The sequence below is a fragment of the Lissotriton helveticus genome, chromosome 4_1 (assembly GCF_964261635.1).
Source record: "Lissotriton helveticus chromosome 4_1, aLisHel1.1, whole genome shotgun sequence".
Taxonomy (NCBI): domain Eukaryota; kingdom Metazoa; phylum Chordata; class Amphibia; order Caudata; family Salamandridae; genus Lissotriton; species Lissotriton helveticus.
Window position 1 is genome coordinate 1,930,206,946 of NC_136063.1, and position 17,524 is coordinate 1,930,224,469.

At 49.6% G+C, this 17,524-nt stretch overlaps 1 protein-coding gene across 5 annotated transcripts in view; it reads left to right on the plus strand.

Annotated features, from left to right (window-relative positions):
• ATP11C (ATPase phospholipid transporting 11C (ATP11C blood group)) overlaps window positions 1–17,524 on the plus strand; it is a 905,856-nt gene that overhangs the window by 760,776 nt on the left and 127,556 nt on the right. For all 5 annotated transcript variants that reach the window (XM_078688608.1, XM_078688607.1, XM_078688609.1 and 2 more), the window contains exons 22-23: window positions 9,956–10,101; window positions 10,302–10,361. In XM_078688608.1, the coding sequence (XP_078544734.1) occupies window positions 9,956–10,101; window positions 10,302–10,361 (206 nt within the window). The remainder of the gene's footprint in view (window positions 1–9,955; window positions 10,102–10,301; window positions 10,362–17,524) is intronic.

Below are 17,524 nucleotides of genomic sequence, written 5' to 3' on the forward strand. Positions count from 1 at the left end.
CTTCGTGTAGGCAGGTTCTGGCGGTGTCGGGGTCTCTGGTGAGGGAGAGGATCAGCTGGGTGTCGTCGGCGTAAGAGATGATGTTGAGGTTGTGCTGGCGTGCGATGGCTGCGAGAGGTTTCATGTAGATGTTGAAGAGGGTGGGGGTGAGTGAAGATCCTTGCGGGACGCCGCAGATGAATTCGGTGGCCTCGGAGCGAAACGGGGGGATGCGGACTCTTTGTGTTCTTCCGGCGAGGAACGAGATGATCCACTCCAGTGCCTTCTCTTGGATACCGATGTTGCTGAGGCGCTGGACTAGGGTGCGGTGGCGGACCGTGTCGAACGCAGCGGAGAGGTCCAGGAGGATTAGGGCCACTGTTTCCCCCTTGTCGAGCAGGGTCCGGATGTCGTCGGTGGCTGCGATGAGGGCGGTCTCGGTGCTGTGGTTGGCTCTGAAGCCGGACTGCGAGGGGTCGAGGGATCCGTTCGTCTCGAGGAAGGCGGTCAGCTGTCTGTTGACGATCTTCTCGATGACTTTAGCAGGAAAAGGGAGGAGCGAGATGCGGCGGAAGTTTTTGAGATCGGTGGGGTCCGCTGTAGGTTTCTTCAGGAGGGCGCTGATCTCGGCGTGCTTCCAGCTCTCCGGGAAGGTGGCGGTGTTGAAGGAGGCGTTGATGATGTTCCGGAGTTGGGGTGCGATGGTGGAGTCGGCCTTGTTGAAGACGTGGTGTGGGCAGGGGTCGGTCGGTGATCCGGAGTGGATGGTGTTCATCGTGCGGGCTGTGTCTTCGGTGGTCACCGTGGTCCAGGTGCGAAGGGTGGCGTGGGGGGCATTGGTTCGACGGTTGGGTGCGTGGGTCGGGCACCGAAGCTGTTGTGGATGTCAGCGATCTTGCGGTGGAAGAACGAGGCGAGGGAGTCGCAGAGGTCTTTTGACGGAGTGATGTCGTTGGTGCCGGTGCTGGGGTTGGAGAACTCCTTGACGATAGTGAAGAGCTCTTTGCTGTCGTGGGCGTTGTTGTCCAGTCGTTCCTTCAGGGATTTCTTCTTGGTGGTGCGGATGAGCTGGTGGTGCTTGCGGGTAGCGTGTTTGAGGGCGGTCATGTTGTCGGTGGTCCGGTCGAGGAGCCAGGCTTTCTCGAGGGTGCGGCAGGTCTTCTTGGAGTCCTTGAGGTCGTCGGTGAACCAGGATGCCTTCTTGCTTCTGGGTCTGCTGGGAGGGTTCTTTAGTGGCGCGAGGTCGTCGGCGCAGGCGGTCAGCCACTGTGTGAAGTTGCGGGCTGCTTCGTTGGGGTCCGTTGTGTTGGCGGGTGGGCTCTGGCTGAGGGAGGTGGTGTGCTGGTCTGCGGTGATCTTTCTCCAATTCCTGTGAGGTACCTGTTGCGGGTGGTGGTGGGTCGTGGATCTTTTGAAGCTGAAGTGGACGCAGCTGTGGTCGGTCCAGTGGAGTCCGGTGGCGTGGCTGAAGGTGATGTACTTGCTGGAAGAGAAGACGGGATCAAGCGTGTGGCCGGCGTAGTGGGTGGGGGTGTTGACCAGTTGCTTGAGTCCGAGGTTGGCGAGGTTTTCCAGCAGGGCGGTGGTGTTGCGGTCCTTGTTGTTCTCCAGGTGGAAGTTGAGGTCCCCGAGGAGGATGTAGTCAGTGGAGGGGAGGGCGTGCGGGCTGATGAAGTCTGTGATGTCTTCGCTGAATTGTGTGCGTGGTCCCGGGGGTCTGTAGACGAGGGTGCCTCTGAGGGTCGTCTTAGGGTCGGTGTGAATCTGGAAGTGGAGATGTTCGGCTGCGGCGAAGGAGTCGTTGGCGTCGGTCGTGATGCGGATGGTGTTCCTGTGGACGATGGCGATGCCACCTCCGGTCTGGTTGATGCGGTCCCTCCTGATGATCTTGTACCCGTCCGGGATGGCGATGGCGATGTCGGGTGCAGAGGAGGCGTTCATCCAGGTTTCCGTGAGGAAGGCGACGTCCGGTGATGTAGCGTCGAGGTGCCATTATTGTCTATCTCAATTCCCTGCTCCTGCTGAAATGGCTTTCCTCCCTATTCTTGTTTTTCTACCACCAAGGAGAATTTTAGTCTTGGTGTTTTTATTGACTGATATATCCTTCAGCTGCTTGTATCAGACTTTACTTTCCAGTGCTGGGGAAGGGACTATTTATTCTCCCTCTCTCTATCTGACCTCTGCTTCGACCACCCCTTCTTTTATACCTCCTCTCCTTTTCTACTCACTAAAAAGAGTCCTTCTGCCTCTGCTTGCCCCTTTATTCATTTCCCAGCACCTGCCACTTAAGAGGCAGATGGCGAGCTTAATGTTGTTCCCACCCGTAACATGTGTAAGGTCCATCTTTGTGAATGGGCTTCTAATCCATTTAAATATGGCCACTGTTGCGTGCTCACCATTGAATATGCATTGGCGGCCATCTATGTCCACTTAAAGATAGTCACATGTACATGCATGTAAATGTGCACACAAGAAAGGCATCTTTCAGTTTTCTGTAAACCTTTATTTGAGAAACATTAAAATACATCTGCCTGTACACGTGCATGCATACATGGGCAGCCATCTTTTTATATTTTTGTAAACCTTTATTGCAAAAACATGTAAAGATGGCCTCCTGCACGGGGGGTATGCAAATGCAAACATTTTTGACAAATGTTTTTGTAAAAGTAGACTGGCAGCCAATTCCCTTCCTGCTGCTTTTGCAATATTTGATTAATAGTGACGTAGCCCGATATCTGCAATTTACAATTTTTTTAAATTGCATAACAATCGTTTACATGTAACACTTCATTAAATAGGTTTGGCCGTTAAATCTTTTATTTTCATAACTGTTTTACTTGTTTTGACACGTGGATCCTTGCACCGTTCATGGCATATAGGTGCAAAACTACTAAAGGGTTTGACAGGTATACTTTAGGTTTTTGGTTTTCCTATGTAAGATATTTCTGAACATGTTGTTGCTGAAACTATGGCCCTCTAACCTGGCTTGGGAGTGTCTTACACCATGAGTCAATGGCTTGAACATAATGAATTGAAGGTGTCCAGGGCTGGACGCTGTGAAGGACCATCTTGTCTCTCTGGATTGCCTATGAAAAGAGTGAATCCTTTCAGTAGCTATGGTAAAACCTTCCATTTGAATTTACACATGAAAGGTTTTAAGTGTCTCCTGATGAGGGTCATAGTTAGGCGGAAAAAGCCAAAGGGCCCAATCTTCTTTGACAACATGCTGGCCCCTGATTGCAGAGGAAGAACAAATGGAACTGAGAAAGAAGGCACCAAATCTTCTGTAATTAAGAGTAGAGAAAGAGTTCTGCAGATTCTGAGCATGAAACTCCTTAAAGTGTTCAGCTGCATAAGAAGGGCAGAAAATCCGGGCCAAAACCCATCAAAGTAGCTGGTGAAGGTGATAAAATGTAGGGTTTGAATGCATTGTGCCACATTCATCTCAAAACAAGTCGTCCTTATATATGGTCTAGGCAGTACTGACATTGCAAGAAATGAGGTAGGCACCATCTTGAATATGGGAGCTCAGGTGCACAATATTTGAATGCCAACCATGCTATACTGGGAAGGTTAAAGTGTTGGCCCTGCTCATCTTTGAGGAGAATGGCATTGTTCAAAATTTGCCAACACAGGACAGGTTCTGCTGTCCGCTTAGGTCAACCTTTCCTCACAAGGTGCGGCCACCACGACAGGTTCCCAAAAATCGCTGCTCTTGCTGAGTCGTCAACTTGCTCTCTCTCCTGATTCAAGCCGTTCAAGAAATTACTTCTTACAAAATAGAGCACACATATATGGCCCTTAGTAGGCAAGGCACTCAAGGTATGCTCTCCTTTGCTCCTCAGCAGAGCGGCACCAACAGACTATGCCGCCTCTGCCACAAGATTAGAGCATCTGGGCCTCGAGTTCCACTTCTTTTTATTTTTTTTTATTTAATATATTTATTATTTTCCATGTTGCACACACTTTATACATTATACATTGTTCAGCATTAATACTTCATGCTTCATAGTTAAATAAGCTCTATTACAAGATATACAAACATTTCATTACACATTCCCACAAACATTATTTATATTTCTTACTTTACCACCAATAAACATTAAGCCGTTCTTGGGTCTACATGCGGCCAAATCCTTCCTTCCACCTACTTATAGGTTGCCATATTCTTAACCCTAATGTCCTTCCCCTTTTCCCTTTTCGTGCATAAATATTCTTCTCCATATTATATGCATTCAACAGATTAGCCAGCCAGGTTTGTAGAGCCGGTGGATTTTTGTCAAGCCATGCCCTTGCTAAGGTCAATCTGTATACTGACATTGCCACGAACAGGAATTCCTGCTGTGTATCGGCTCCTTCCATACCCAGACCTAAGATTATCCGAGCTGGGCTAAGTTTGATTTGAATCCCCAATGATCTGTCTAGAAAACCCTCGATGTCTCTAACTAGCGTATGTAGTTGAGGGCAGGTAGCAAATATGTGAATATCAGCTTCGCTAGCGTTACATCGGGGACAGTTTGTACCTATGGTCCCACCCCATTTAGCTATCTTAGCGGGGGTATGATATAATGAATACAAAGTTTTATAATGTTGTGACTGCATGGAGGATGAACACAATATAGTACGGCCTAGGTCCAGTGATTTCTTGGACCACCCTACTTCCACGTTAAGTTTTTCCGCCCATTTATTACCCACTTTTCCTAAGTAATCAGTTTTCCCTTTAACCAAACAGGCATAAAAAGACCTAATGGTGCGATCCTCCAAAAGTCTAATTTTTTCCAGTATCTCATTCCTACTCGCTCCAACTGTCCCCCCTGTTTTATTATTCAAAAAACTCCTGACCTGGAGATACTTGAAAAAGCCTCTGTTATTGATACCATGCTTAGTTCTTAGATCTGCGAACTGTACCATCCCCTCTGCCTCAAATAAGTCCCCAATTTGGACAATACCATTGTTTACCCATTCTAACATTACTTCATCTGCAAAGATTGCTTGAGGAAATGACCTGTTTTTATAGAGTCTAATATATCTATTGTATTTCCCCAATTTACTTCTTTTCAAGAAGGTAATCCAAATCTTAACAGCAGCGGAAAGTGTCTTAAACCTGGTTCTTTTAAAGTAGCCAAAATCGATACAATTTAAAAAGAAATTTCCCGCATCTGTCCCTAACACCGTAGCATATACTTTCGTAGACAGGTTATTAACTCTTTGATCCAGATCTGTTCCTCCTATTAACCATTGCATATATTGTAGGGCAGCTGCCATGTAGTATAACCTGAAGTCAGGTGCTCCCCACCCCCCCCCCTTTCTCTTGGGAGCGTGATGTATCTATATGCCCTACGCGTCTTCCCATGTGCCCAGATGAATCTGTTGCATATTGCCTCTAATGTGTTAAACCATCTGTTCTCAAAGAATAAAGGGATCGATCTAAAAAAATTAAGTAATTTGGGGAGAATCAACATCTTAATAACGTTAGTACAGCCCATCAACGATAGGTGTAAGTTGTTGATCCTTATTAGATCTGTTTTTACTCTTGTCATCAGTGGGGCCATATTTATCTCTACCACCATATCAAGATGTGCTGATATTGCCACCCACAAGTACACGGCTGAACCAACTACTCTAGCGTCGTTACACACTGAATATCTATTTTCAACAATCTGTGTCTTGGATTTGTTCAGTTTGTATCCCGAGATTTGACCAAAACATTCCGCCTCTGCTTCAATCTCCCTAATGGCGGCGGAGGGGTTAGGTGTCAAAATGGCAACGTCATCCGCATACGCAAGGGTTTTTATTGCACAGCCGTTCATGTTCATCGGGGCAATCTGTGGATTCTGTTCCAGCCTGCGCAGATAGGGATCCAAGTATAGTGCAAACAGGAGGGGGGATGACGGGCAGCCCTGCCTAGTCCCTCTACAGATCTTGACTGCTGCCGAGTATCCCCTATTGACCCTAATCTTAGCCATTGGGTTGATATACAGGGTCTGTATGGCCTTGATGAAGCCCTCCCCAATTCCATTCCACCTCATGGCTGACCATAGGTATCCCCAGGAGACCCTATCAAATGCCTTCTCTGCATCTAGAAACAGCGTTGCCATGGGGTCTCCTAGGGTACCTGCTGCATCAAACATGGTAATGACTTGCCTGATGTGCTGTTTTGTTCCTTTTCCTGGGATAAACCCATGCTGGGAGGGACTAACCAAACCCTCAACCACCCCTGCTAGTCTTTTAGCTAGTATCTTTGAGTAGACCTTGACATCGGTGTTCATCAACGTAATAGGGCGGTACGAGCTTGGTTCGGTTGTGGGTTTACCTTTCTTTGGTATTACGATGGTTTTGGCTGCACTCCAGGACTCAGGGACGGATTCACCCTTTTGTGCCATTGCCATGATATTAAACATGTCCCCTATGATCACTGTTTGGAATATTTTAAAGAATTCCACTGGGATCTGGTCTGGCCCCGCTGCCTTCCCGGAGGGAAGACTGCCAAGAGCAGTGACCAGTTCCTCTAACCGGAATCCAGCATCTAACTACTCCTTTTCAATTGCGGAGAGCACCGAAGGAGGCGCCTCGCTCAGATATTTTTCTATCTCTTCCATGCTGGCTGATATATCTGAGGCGTAGAGATCTGTAAAGAATTGTTTAAAGACCTCCCTTACCTGTCCTATCTCTGTTACCATATTTCCTTGGGTATCTGTAATTTCTTTAATATCTGCTGCTGCTACTCTCTGCCTAGTCCGCACAGCTAGAATATGGCCCACCCTTTCACTGAGCTCATATGCGTTCTCCCTGTTAGCCATATATTTCTCGGCCGTCTTTTGGGCAACTCCTTCCAGGGCATCTGCTCTAAGCGATATTAGCTTAAGGATGTTTTGTTCTATCGGGACCTGTTGTTGAATAGCTACTGCTAATTCTTCTTCGGCCCTCAATAGATTTTGTCGTATTTCTTCTATCTTCCGTTTCTCTTTTTTTTGTGCGGACAATACAAAGCTTAACGTCTACCCTCTAACACAAGCCTTAAAGGCGTCCCACACTATCCCTGGGGGTGCTGTCCCTCTATTTATATCCCAGAAGTCCTTGATCCATTTTGTCATATACACCCGATATCCATTATCTTGCAGCAGCGCCCTTTCAAAAGTCCATTGCACCTCTTTTTTATGGGAATGCCCTAGTCTTATCGTCCGAACCAATGGGCTGTGATCAGAAATTATTCGGGGTTGTTTTTCAATTTTTGATTCAGCAATTAGATTATTCGAAATTAGAAAGTAATCCAGTCTAACCAACACCTGGTGAGGAGCGGAGAAGAAAGTGCTACCATCTAAGTTAGGATGCCATTTTACCCAAGGATCTTCCAGTGAGTTATGTGTTGCCATATCCGACAGTGCCCTAAACATTTTCTTTTTCCTGCCTAGATATTGTGAGCCTGGCTGCAAAAATGAGCTGATTGGGTGATGCAGATTAAAATCACCGCAGCATACAATTGGCTCAGGCCATTGTGCCAATTCCACATCCAGGTACTGAAATACGTCTGGATCATCCTCTGTGGACCCATATATTGTAGCTAAGGGGAACATTTCCCCCTTAAAGGCTATCTCGGTCAGCACCCACCTCCCCCATTTATCTTCTCTTTTCCTCTTTATAATTGTGTCACTGCTCCTGCCCAGCACCGCCACACCTCTAGTTTTGGTCCCTTGATTTGATTTTGCCATAACTTCGAACCCTAATTGGCCCAACAGATGTGCGTTGGTACCCTCTATGTGGGTCTCTTGCAGACAAACCAAATCAACGTGCAGTGTTCTAAGTAGTGCTGCTACCTTAAACCTCTTTTTTTGCTCATTCAGCCCACATACATTTATCGAGGCTATTCTACATGCCATATAGCTTTAGTACTTTTGACCCTATGCTGATATTTGTCTGTTTTATCTTTACTTTGCTGTATATCTTGTGTTCTTTTCCCTACCCAAACTTGTAATGGCAATAACAAAACACCATATCCTTGTGCAACATTTCTGCCCTTTCCCCTCCGTTCCCCTCCCACCCCTACTATCCCCCCCTTCCTCACACCCCGTGCCCTACCCTCTCTGCTCTCCCCCCTCCCCGTTGAGACGCCATGGGTACAAAATTCCCAGGTGTGGTTGTCAGTTGGGGCAGTACGTGTCAGACGTGCCCCGTGGCCCGGAATCAAAGAGATGTATTCCCTACATTTCTTTGGCACGTAAATAGAAACTTCTGCTTTACAATATAAATAGAGCCTCTACCTTACAGTATAAGTTCTGCTCAATATCTACTTATTTTGCTGACATGTGGGAGTTATGTCCTGAGTTTTGATTTGTTGTTGTTTGTTTATTCATTCAAAAGGCTTTCAGGACTTTTGCTACTTGCCAGCTTTTTGATTAGTATTCCCCCCGATTTCGTTCAGGTAGGATTCTGCTTGCACTTCACTGGTAAAGGTTTTAGTTGTGCCTTTATAGATTATTTTTAATCTTGCTGGGTTTTGAAGAAATATCTTTGCACCCTTTTGTTCGAATGGAGTAATCAGCTGCCTCATCCTCCACCAGCGTTCTACAGTCGCGTGTGCAAAATCTGGGCGCACGAAGAAGGAGAAGTTGTTGAATTCCTTCTTCCTTGTGGGCCTCGCAATATCATAAATGGCTTCTCTTAGCCTAAAATTTCCTATGTTGACCAGCATAGCTCTAGGATACTGAGCTGGCTTCTGGCTACGTTTTGGGAGTGCCAGGGGGAAGCGATGTGCCCGTTGAAGTTCAATGTTCATATCCCAGCTTTCAAGCTCCGGAAAGGCTGTCTTTACCAGGTTGATCATATACCCCCTTGGGTCATCTCCCTCAACTCCTTCGGGAATACCTAGGAAACGAATATTATTCGAGTTCCACTTCTGATTAAAGCAGAAGGGAGGAGTCTAAGGACTAACTTGTGATAATTTATTACAACTGAGTTATATTTCTTATTTAGAATCTACATGTTGCGTAGTTCATGGAATCACATTTGATAGGGGGCTTAATAGTAGCACTGTGGTTCTTCTGGCATTTTAAAAGTGGAGAAGAGAGACATTCAAAGTGCAACTTTTAGAATGCACAGCCTGCTGGGATAAACCGTGTAAAGGTTTGCAACAATATTTACTGCTGCTTCTTCTGGTGTGTTTATGAATGATGAGCCACTTGGTGTCATGGCAGTTAGTGAGCATCCTGTCCCGATTCCCTGAGAGGCAGGTCAGTCACCATAGGAGGATTGCTCCACATAGGCGGTCTACAGCTGCCCAACTGGCTCTGTAGAGTCAGTATGAGAAGTTGTTATTGTTAACAAGGTAACATCGCTGTCGATGATATAGGGTGCAGTGAGGCAGATAAGTGTTGTAATGTTGCATACATAAACAATACAAGAAATTGATGTTCCAGGATATTTTTCACGTTTTATAGAGCTACATGACCCAGACAGTCTAGACGTTCACAAACAATACCACAATGTAGCTCTACAGAGTTTTTAATATCAAGATGGTGGTGAAAGCAGCCTTTTCCTTTTCCCTTGGTAGATGCAATGAATGTAGGGTCTTAAACAAAGTGGGTGGCAGGTGGGATGGAGAGGTGGCGGACTCAGAGTAGCACGAGAATTGTGACTCAAAAAATGTACTCATCACTAGTGCCAAAGTTACTTATGAGTGCCCTTTTCCCCGAAGTGACAGTCACCTAAGACACTGAATATCAAAATAATAGCTCATGATATTCAACAAAGATGCAGTGTTGGTGCAGGACAGTGCGGGGTGTTGATTAGTGGGTGGTAAAGCTAACAATGGCATCCTCAGAATATCTGTTTAGGCAAAAAATAAGTTACACTGTGATAAATTATTAGGACTGCCAGTGATGAACCATTAAGGTCTGCGAATCCACAGAAGTAGCGCTTTCCAACTGTTTGCTATTCTAAATAGTTCATCACATTAATGTAATCCTTTTTTTCTGTTTAGGTATAAAAGGAAAAGAAGGCCGCCAAGCAGCAAGAAACAGCGATTATGCTGTTCCAAAGTTTAAACACTTAAAGAGATTGCTGTTAGCACATGGGCATTTATACTATGTGAGAATCGCCCACCTTGTGCAGTATTTCTTTTATAAGGTAGGACTTTGCACCTAGCAAACATACGTGAATACTATTCGCAGTATATATCGTACAAATCAAGCTTAATGTCTACATTTCTTTCACCTGTAATCTCGTTGAAAAATGTGTTGATCAAATAAAGCTTGAAGTAACACTTGCTTGTATGGAAAGTTAGAAAATCTATATTGATTCAGACAATTTTAATTTTTGTGTTTCAGAATCTCTGCTTCATTTTACCTCAGTTTTTGTACCAATTCTTTTGTGGATTCTCTCAACAGGTAATTAATTGTGTGCAAATAACAACACTCATATTACAAAATGTTTGCCTATGCTGATGTATCTTTGTAAAAGCAAGGATTTAAATGTATAGAAGCAGTCAAATCATGAACTTTCATAGAGATGCTATAGATCTAGTTTTGTGTTGAACTGTCTGGTAATTGCTATATATTTTGCAGCATGTCACACATGTTCTTGAGAAAGAGTAAAGGACAAAATACTATGAGTACGCTTCCCTAATGCGTGAGAACGACAGAGAAAGACTGTGCATGGAATGTGGGAGTCCACATTGTGCATCGTGGAAAGCAATAGAAGTAAAGCAGGAAGTTTGGACACAGGTTAACTTATTTATGAAAAACATTGTCCTCTTCAATCCATGCCCTATAGGGTGGCAGAAGAAAGGCAGAGCAGACCATTTTCTCCAACCACTCATTCCTAGCCACTCACCCAGCCATTTCATCAGAGCCCTAGTCTTAGATCTTGTCACTGGGGATGCAATGTCTGTGGCCACTCCCTTAAAGATGGATGTGGTCTGTAAGGCCTGCCCAATAGTTAGTGCACTTCAATATGGACCGGTACCGCCTAGGCCCCCTCCCTTACATTCCCGAGACCCAACAGGTTGTGGGACCCTCCCACGCCCCTCTCCCCCAACATCAAACAATTCAGACGCCACTACTTGTTTGGATTGGGAGTCGTAGACCCCGGCCGCATTTATTTCAAAATAATAACATTCAGATGATGATTATTTACATTATATACAATATGCAGAAAGTCCAATACATTGATAGGTACAAGGTGTTCCATTGCCTAACATTAACATGTCTCTAATACATATCCATTCCTATCTTATTCTAATTGCTGAATATGATTTACTTTCTGCGTAACCCTGTTAGAGCCTACGGCAAGGTCAATGACTGGCAACCCCAGGTCCCAAACTAACTTCCCAGACTCCTACCAGAGCGATGTTGCAAAGGGGGTCCAGCTTACTGGAGAGATACCTCCCCCGGGCCTCCCCTACGCCCAGACCCTTCACTCCATAACGGGAAACTGTAATCATGCGTCTGTGCGCCCTTGAGCGGATGAGCGTGCAGGGGTGGCCACCTGGAGGTGTGGCTCTCCGGCCCCCGCATACATCCAACTTACTGGCTGAAACTGCCCCTTGAAGTTCTATGAGAGAGACCCTCTGTCCCCCCCTCGGGCGTCCCCCTTAGATAATTGTGATGCCATCTTACAGGACTGCAGCCTATGTTCACCAATCATGACCTTACCGCCACAGGCCAGCATAGTTGCCCGACTATCTGGCCTCCGCCTCTGTTCACCCAGAAGGTCATGCACTGCACCTTGCGCCCTCTAGACATGCTAGAATGTCTTCCATGAAAGCCTGGATCCCTCTATTTGAGAGGTGAAACCCATCGCGCAAAAAGAAATTGTCACACCGGATGTACCCATGTCCTATCTATCTCACACCTTTTCCATCTTGTTGTTGATCCTCTTTACCAAGTGATACAACGCCCGCATTGACTCACCCCTCTCCACTGAAATCTCGGGATCATGTGAGATCAGACTATAATTGCCTCAGGGCATCTCTTCGCCAGCCATCCCACCTCACTGAGCAGGTCCTTCCCAACTGCTCTTCGTGCATGTGAACCAAGTCGTTACCCCCAAAATGTAGAATATAGATCAAAGGGGGTCTCTTGCTGTTACGCAGCGCGCGCTCCATCAGGTCCTTGAATTGCTTAATGCGCAGACCACCCTGCCCATTAAATACCAAATTCTCCCCTGCTTGTTGTGACCTAACCTTGAAGGCACCTGTAAAGAAATGGGTTAGTCGGCGAAAGTACGAATGCCCGATGATCCAGACGTCCATTTCGTCTTGGGCCCAGACGTGAGCCTGCGCCATGACGTGTGCCGTGCGTTCTTGTACTGCTGATTGTTGGCCTCCTGCATGGCAGAATGGCATCGCCTGTGCCGTATGATGACCCACTGCACGCTTCTTCCCTGCGACGCAGGCTGAAGAAACTGCAAAATCAAAACAGTGAGAAACAACTGTCAGTTGATCTCCCTGCACCTGGTCACAGCATATGTAAGCGCACATAGCGTTTATAACAGATTGCTGCCATCTTCCTATCCTTTGGACTTCAGTCCCGCTAAGCCCTCTGGCAATTGCTTCAGTAGCTGCCCCTATTCTAAAGGAGTGAGTCCCAAAAACAGCTGGATCCATATTGGCCTTCCTCATAGATAGCCCCAAAACCCTCCCAAACTGAAAATTGGTGGGAGGAGTCCCATTCGCATGAATGAGAAGGTGCCTCCCTGCAACCCTTGACCGTTCAATCAATCAATCAAGACATTTATAGAGCGCACTACTCACCCGTAGGGTCTCAAGGCGCTAGGAGGGGGGGGGGGGTGCCGTTACTGCTCGAACAGCCAGGTCTTGAGCTTCTTCCTGAAGGCGAGGTGGTCTTGGGTCAGGCGCAGGTCGGGAGGGAGGGAGTTCCAGGTCTTGGCGGCCAGGTAGGAGAAGGACCTTCCTCCTGTTGTCGCTCTTCGGATGCGGGGGACGGCGGCGAGGGCGTGGCTGGTTGATCTGAGGTGGCGCTTGGGAGCGTAGAAGTTGATTCGGTTGTTGAGGTAGCTCGGGCCTTGGTCGTGTAGGGCTTTGTGTGCGTGGGTGAGGAGACGGAAGGTGATTCTTTTGTTGACGGGGAGCCAGTGCAGGTCTCTCAGATGTCCGGAGATGTGGCTGTTTCGTGGGATGTCGAGGATGAGTCTGGCTGAGGCGTTCTGGATCCGCTGGAGTCTCTTCTGGAGCTTGGCGGTGGTTCCGGCGTAGAGGGCGTTGCCGTAGTCCAGTCGGCTAGTGACGAGGGCCTGGGTGACAGTCTTCCTGGTCTCGGTGGGGATCCACCAGAAGATCTTCCGTAGCATGCGTAGGATGTTGAAGCATGACGAGGAGACGGCGTTGACTTGTCTGGTCATGGAGAGGGAGGAGTCCAGGATGAAGCCCAGGTTGCGTGCGTGGTCCGTCGGTTTGGGTGCGGTGCCCAGGGCGGGGGGCCACCAGGAGTCGTCCCAGGCGGAGGGCGAGGAGCCCAGGATGAGGACCTCCGTCTTGTCTGAGTTCAGTTTCAGGCGGCTGGTCGTCATCCACTCGGCTACATCTCTCATCCCTTCGTGCAGGTTGGCTCTGGCGGCGGCGGGGTCGTTGATCAGGGAGAGGATCAGCTGGGTGTCGTCGGCGTAGGAGATTATGTTGAGGTTGTGTTGGCGTGCGATGGCCGCGAGGGGGCTCATGTAGACGTTGAAGAGGGTGGGACTCAACGAGGATCCTTGAGGGACGCCGCAGATGACTTCGGTGGCCTCTGACTTGTACGGTGGTAGGCGGACTCTCTGTGTTCTTCCGTCGAGGAAGGAGGTGATCCATTCCAGTGCCTTCTCCTGGATTCCGATGTTGCCGAGGCGCTGCACTAGGGTGCGGTGGCAGACAGTGTCGAAAGCCGCGGAGAGGTCCAGGAGGATGAGGGCCGCTGTTTCTCCGTTGTCCATCAGGGTTCGGATGTCATCGGTGGCCGCGATGAGGGCGGTCTCGGTGCTGTGGTTGGCTCGGAAGCCAGACTGTGAGGGGTCGAGGGATCCATTCGTCTCGAGGAAGGCGGCCAGCTGTTTGTTGACGGTCTTTTCGATGACTTTGGCCGGGAACGGGAGGAGCGAGATGGGACGGTAATTCTTGAGTTCGGTGGGGTCCGCTGTAGGTTTCTTGAGAAGAGCGCTGAGTTCTGCGTGCTTCCAGCTCTCCGGGAAGGTGGCGGTGTCGAAGGAGGTGTTGATAATGTCCCGCAGGTGGGGTGCGATGACAGCGTCGGCCTTGTTGAAGATGTGGTGAGGGCAGGGGTCAGTCGGAGATCCGGAGTGGACGGAGTTCATTGTGCGGATGGTGTCTTCGGTGCTGATCGGAGTCCAGGCGCGGAGGGTGGTGGTGGGTGGAGTTGCTGCGGTTGTGGCGTGCGTTGGCTGTGTGCTGAAGCTGTTGTGTATGTCCGCGATCTTGTTGTGGAAGTAGGACGCGAGGGAGTTGCAGAGGTCTTGCGACGGGGTGATGTCGTTGTTTCCGGCGTTGGGGTTGGAGAGCTCTTTCACGATGTTGAAGAGTTCCTTGCAGTTGTGTGCGTTGTTGTCCAGTCGGTCCTTGTATGTGTTTTTCTTGGTGGCGCGGATCAGTTGGTGGTGTTTCCGGGTGGCGAGCTTGAGGGTGGTCATGTTGTCCGTTGTTGGTTCCCTTCTCCATACTTTCTCGAGGGCTCGGCAGTTCTTCTTGGAGCTCTTGAGTTCGTCGGTGAACCATGGGGTTTTTCTGCTGCCGGGTCTGCTGGGCGGGGTCCTCAGAGGGGCGAGTTCGTCCGCGCAGTTGCTGATCCACTTCGTGAGGTTGTCGGCGGCCTGGCTGGGGTTCGCTGAGCCGGCCGGAGGGTGCTGGCTCAGGGAGGCGGTGAGCTGGTCGGCTGTGATCTTGTTCCAGCTTCTTCGGGCAACCTGTTGCTGGTGGTGGTGGATCGTCGTTCTTTTGAAGGTGAAGTGGACGCAGCTGTGGTCCGTCCAGTGGAGTCCTGTTGCGTGGCTGAAGGCGATGTCTTTGCTGGATGAGAAGACGGCGTCGAGTGTGTGTCCGGCGAGGTGGGTGGGGGTGGACACCAGCTGCTTGAGTCCGAGGTTGGCGAGGTTGTCGAGCAGGGTGATGGTGTTGCGGTCGCTGTTGTTCTCCAGGTGGAAGTTGAGGTCCCCCAGGAGGATGTAGTCGGCGGAGGGGAGGGCATGCGGGCTGATGAAGTCGGCGATGTCCTCGCTGAATCGTGTGCGTGGTCCCGGGGGTCGGTAGATCAGGGTGCCTCTGAGGGTGGTCTTCGGGTCGGTGTGGATCTGGAAGTGCAGGTGTTCGGCGGTGGTTAGGGTGTCGTCGGTGTTGGTCGTGATGCGGATGGTGTCTCTGTGGATGATGGCGATGCCTCCTCCCGTCTGGTTGGCGGTGCGGTCCCTCCGGGTGATCTTGTAGCCCTCTGGGATGGCGATGGCGATGTCGGGCGCTGAGGAGGCGTTCATCCAGGTCTCCGTGAGGAAGGCGATGTCAGGGGCTGTGGTGTCGAGGAGGTTCCAGAGTTCGATGGCGTGTCTGTGGACGGAGCGGGTGTTGAGCAGGATGCACTTGAGGTGGTTGCTGCTGGTGTTAGGCTTGGCGGGTGTTGGTGCGGGGTTGGTCCGGATGCAGGTGAACTTGCAGGCGTGGCAGCTGAAGGGTCCGTGGGTGTGCTTCGGGGTGGCTCGGTGACAACCCGGGATGGCGCCGGTGTTGAGTGCGATGAGTTCGGCGGCGTTGTAGGTTCGTCGGGTCGGCTTCCGTCGGTGGGGGCCAGGGGTCCTGGCACTGGGCGCGGTCCAGGCGCAGACGGGCTTACCTTTGGCACGCCTTCGGCGCACAATCGGCGCGCCCGCTGCGCGTCAACGCTGCGCGTTCGCACGGTCGCCATATATGGCGAAGTGCGCGGGGGGCGGAGCAGCTGGGAGGCGGGAGCGGGGAGGGTACAGAAGGCAAAAGGGGCGGGGTTTGGTGGCGGGAAGCGGGGAGGGAGGGTGAACGGCGGCAAAAACAGCGGCAAACAGGAAGGAAATCCACAATACAGAAAAAACAGGCAATACAATTTACAAAAGCAGATTGACAAGGTACAACAGCAGGGGCAGGTTAGGAGAGCAGGGACCACGCCGCTCGGGGGCCGGGGGCGTGGTCACGCGCCGGTAGCGAGGCAGTCCGGCAGGGAGGGAGAGCACACGCAGCAGCTGGTGGCCGTGCGGCGCGGGGGTGTCCTAGAGCTAGGCCACCCACATTGTGCTATGAATGTCTCCAGCCTGGTAACCGAGCAGCAGGGGCTACCCCTAGATCTGTACAGTATTATGCCTTCCCCCCTGCCCTCGTGATCAGTTTTGGATCTGGGGAGTGATATCATAACCAACTCCTCCCCCACCTTGACATGTCCCATCTGCAGGCCCCCGTGCCAATCCCTTTTATTCTTTGCAACCAGTTCCCCTACCCTGAAAGCACCATAGACAGCTAAGCAGAATGCTGCTTGGAACAGCGTTGCCTCCCCTGGGGTATTACAGACCTGCTGTAAGGCCTCCATTAAGTTGGCCGGAATGTGAATCCCTACTGGCCGTTCTCTCATCGAGTTGGTCACCCTGCAAACGCTGCCATCCTTTAAGGGCTTGGGGCACCATGAATGTACCTGTTGGATTGCCCCCCCCCCTTATTGATTTAGCAAAAAAAGTAGATGTATCTGACATGACGCCTAGCTGCTGCTACAGAGCTCCCCTCCTCCCTCATGGCCCTTAAATATGAAACCAAAGATACAGTTTCCTGCCACTTCTGATCCCAATGTCCCCCCAAATAGTGGCAGTATGCCCAAAACGCCCCTTCATATGCCTTCCTGGTCCTGGGTGCTATGCTAGCTGCCACGAGGTCCGATAACTGGGGGTACCAAGCTGCCAAAGTTGTTCTGGGAAAGTTGTTGGCATTGCCGCTACTTCTGAGTGGTAGGTCCTGAATGCCTGCATCTTAAAACGAGATAAGGCATCAGCTGCTTTATTGAGCACCCTCTGCACATGCTTAGCCCTCAACAACTTAATAATTTTCATGTACTACAGTATGATTTTCTTCAGTAGCCACAATATCATGTTACAATTTGCCGTCTGGGTGTTAATGCACTGTACTACTGCCATATTGTCTTACTAGAATATAGCAATTTGGTTTCTCAATTGTTCAGGCCAGACTGACAGCACCACCAGGATGGGGAACAGCTCCAGAAAACGTATGTTGGTCGTTAGCCCTGCCTCCTCCCACCAGGTTGGCCAACGCTGCGCCACCCAGGCTGAACTCAGGATGGCACCAAACGTCTCGCTCCCGGCTGCATCCGTCATTAGCCCCATCTCTGGGCTAGACCTGGGGGGGCTGGGCCACACCACCCTCCCATTGAAATCACGCAGGAATGCTTGCCATATTTGCATGTCCTGTTTTACCTCACCGGTTAGCCTGGTGTGGTGATGTTTCTTCTGCAGTCCTGACATTGCCTGCACAATCGTGCGTGTGAAAGGGCGTGCCATGGGGATTATTCTGAGAGCAATATTT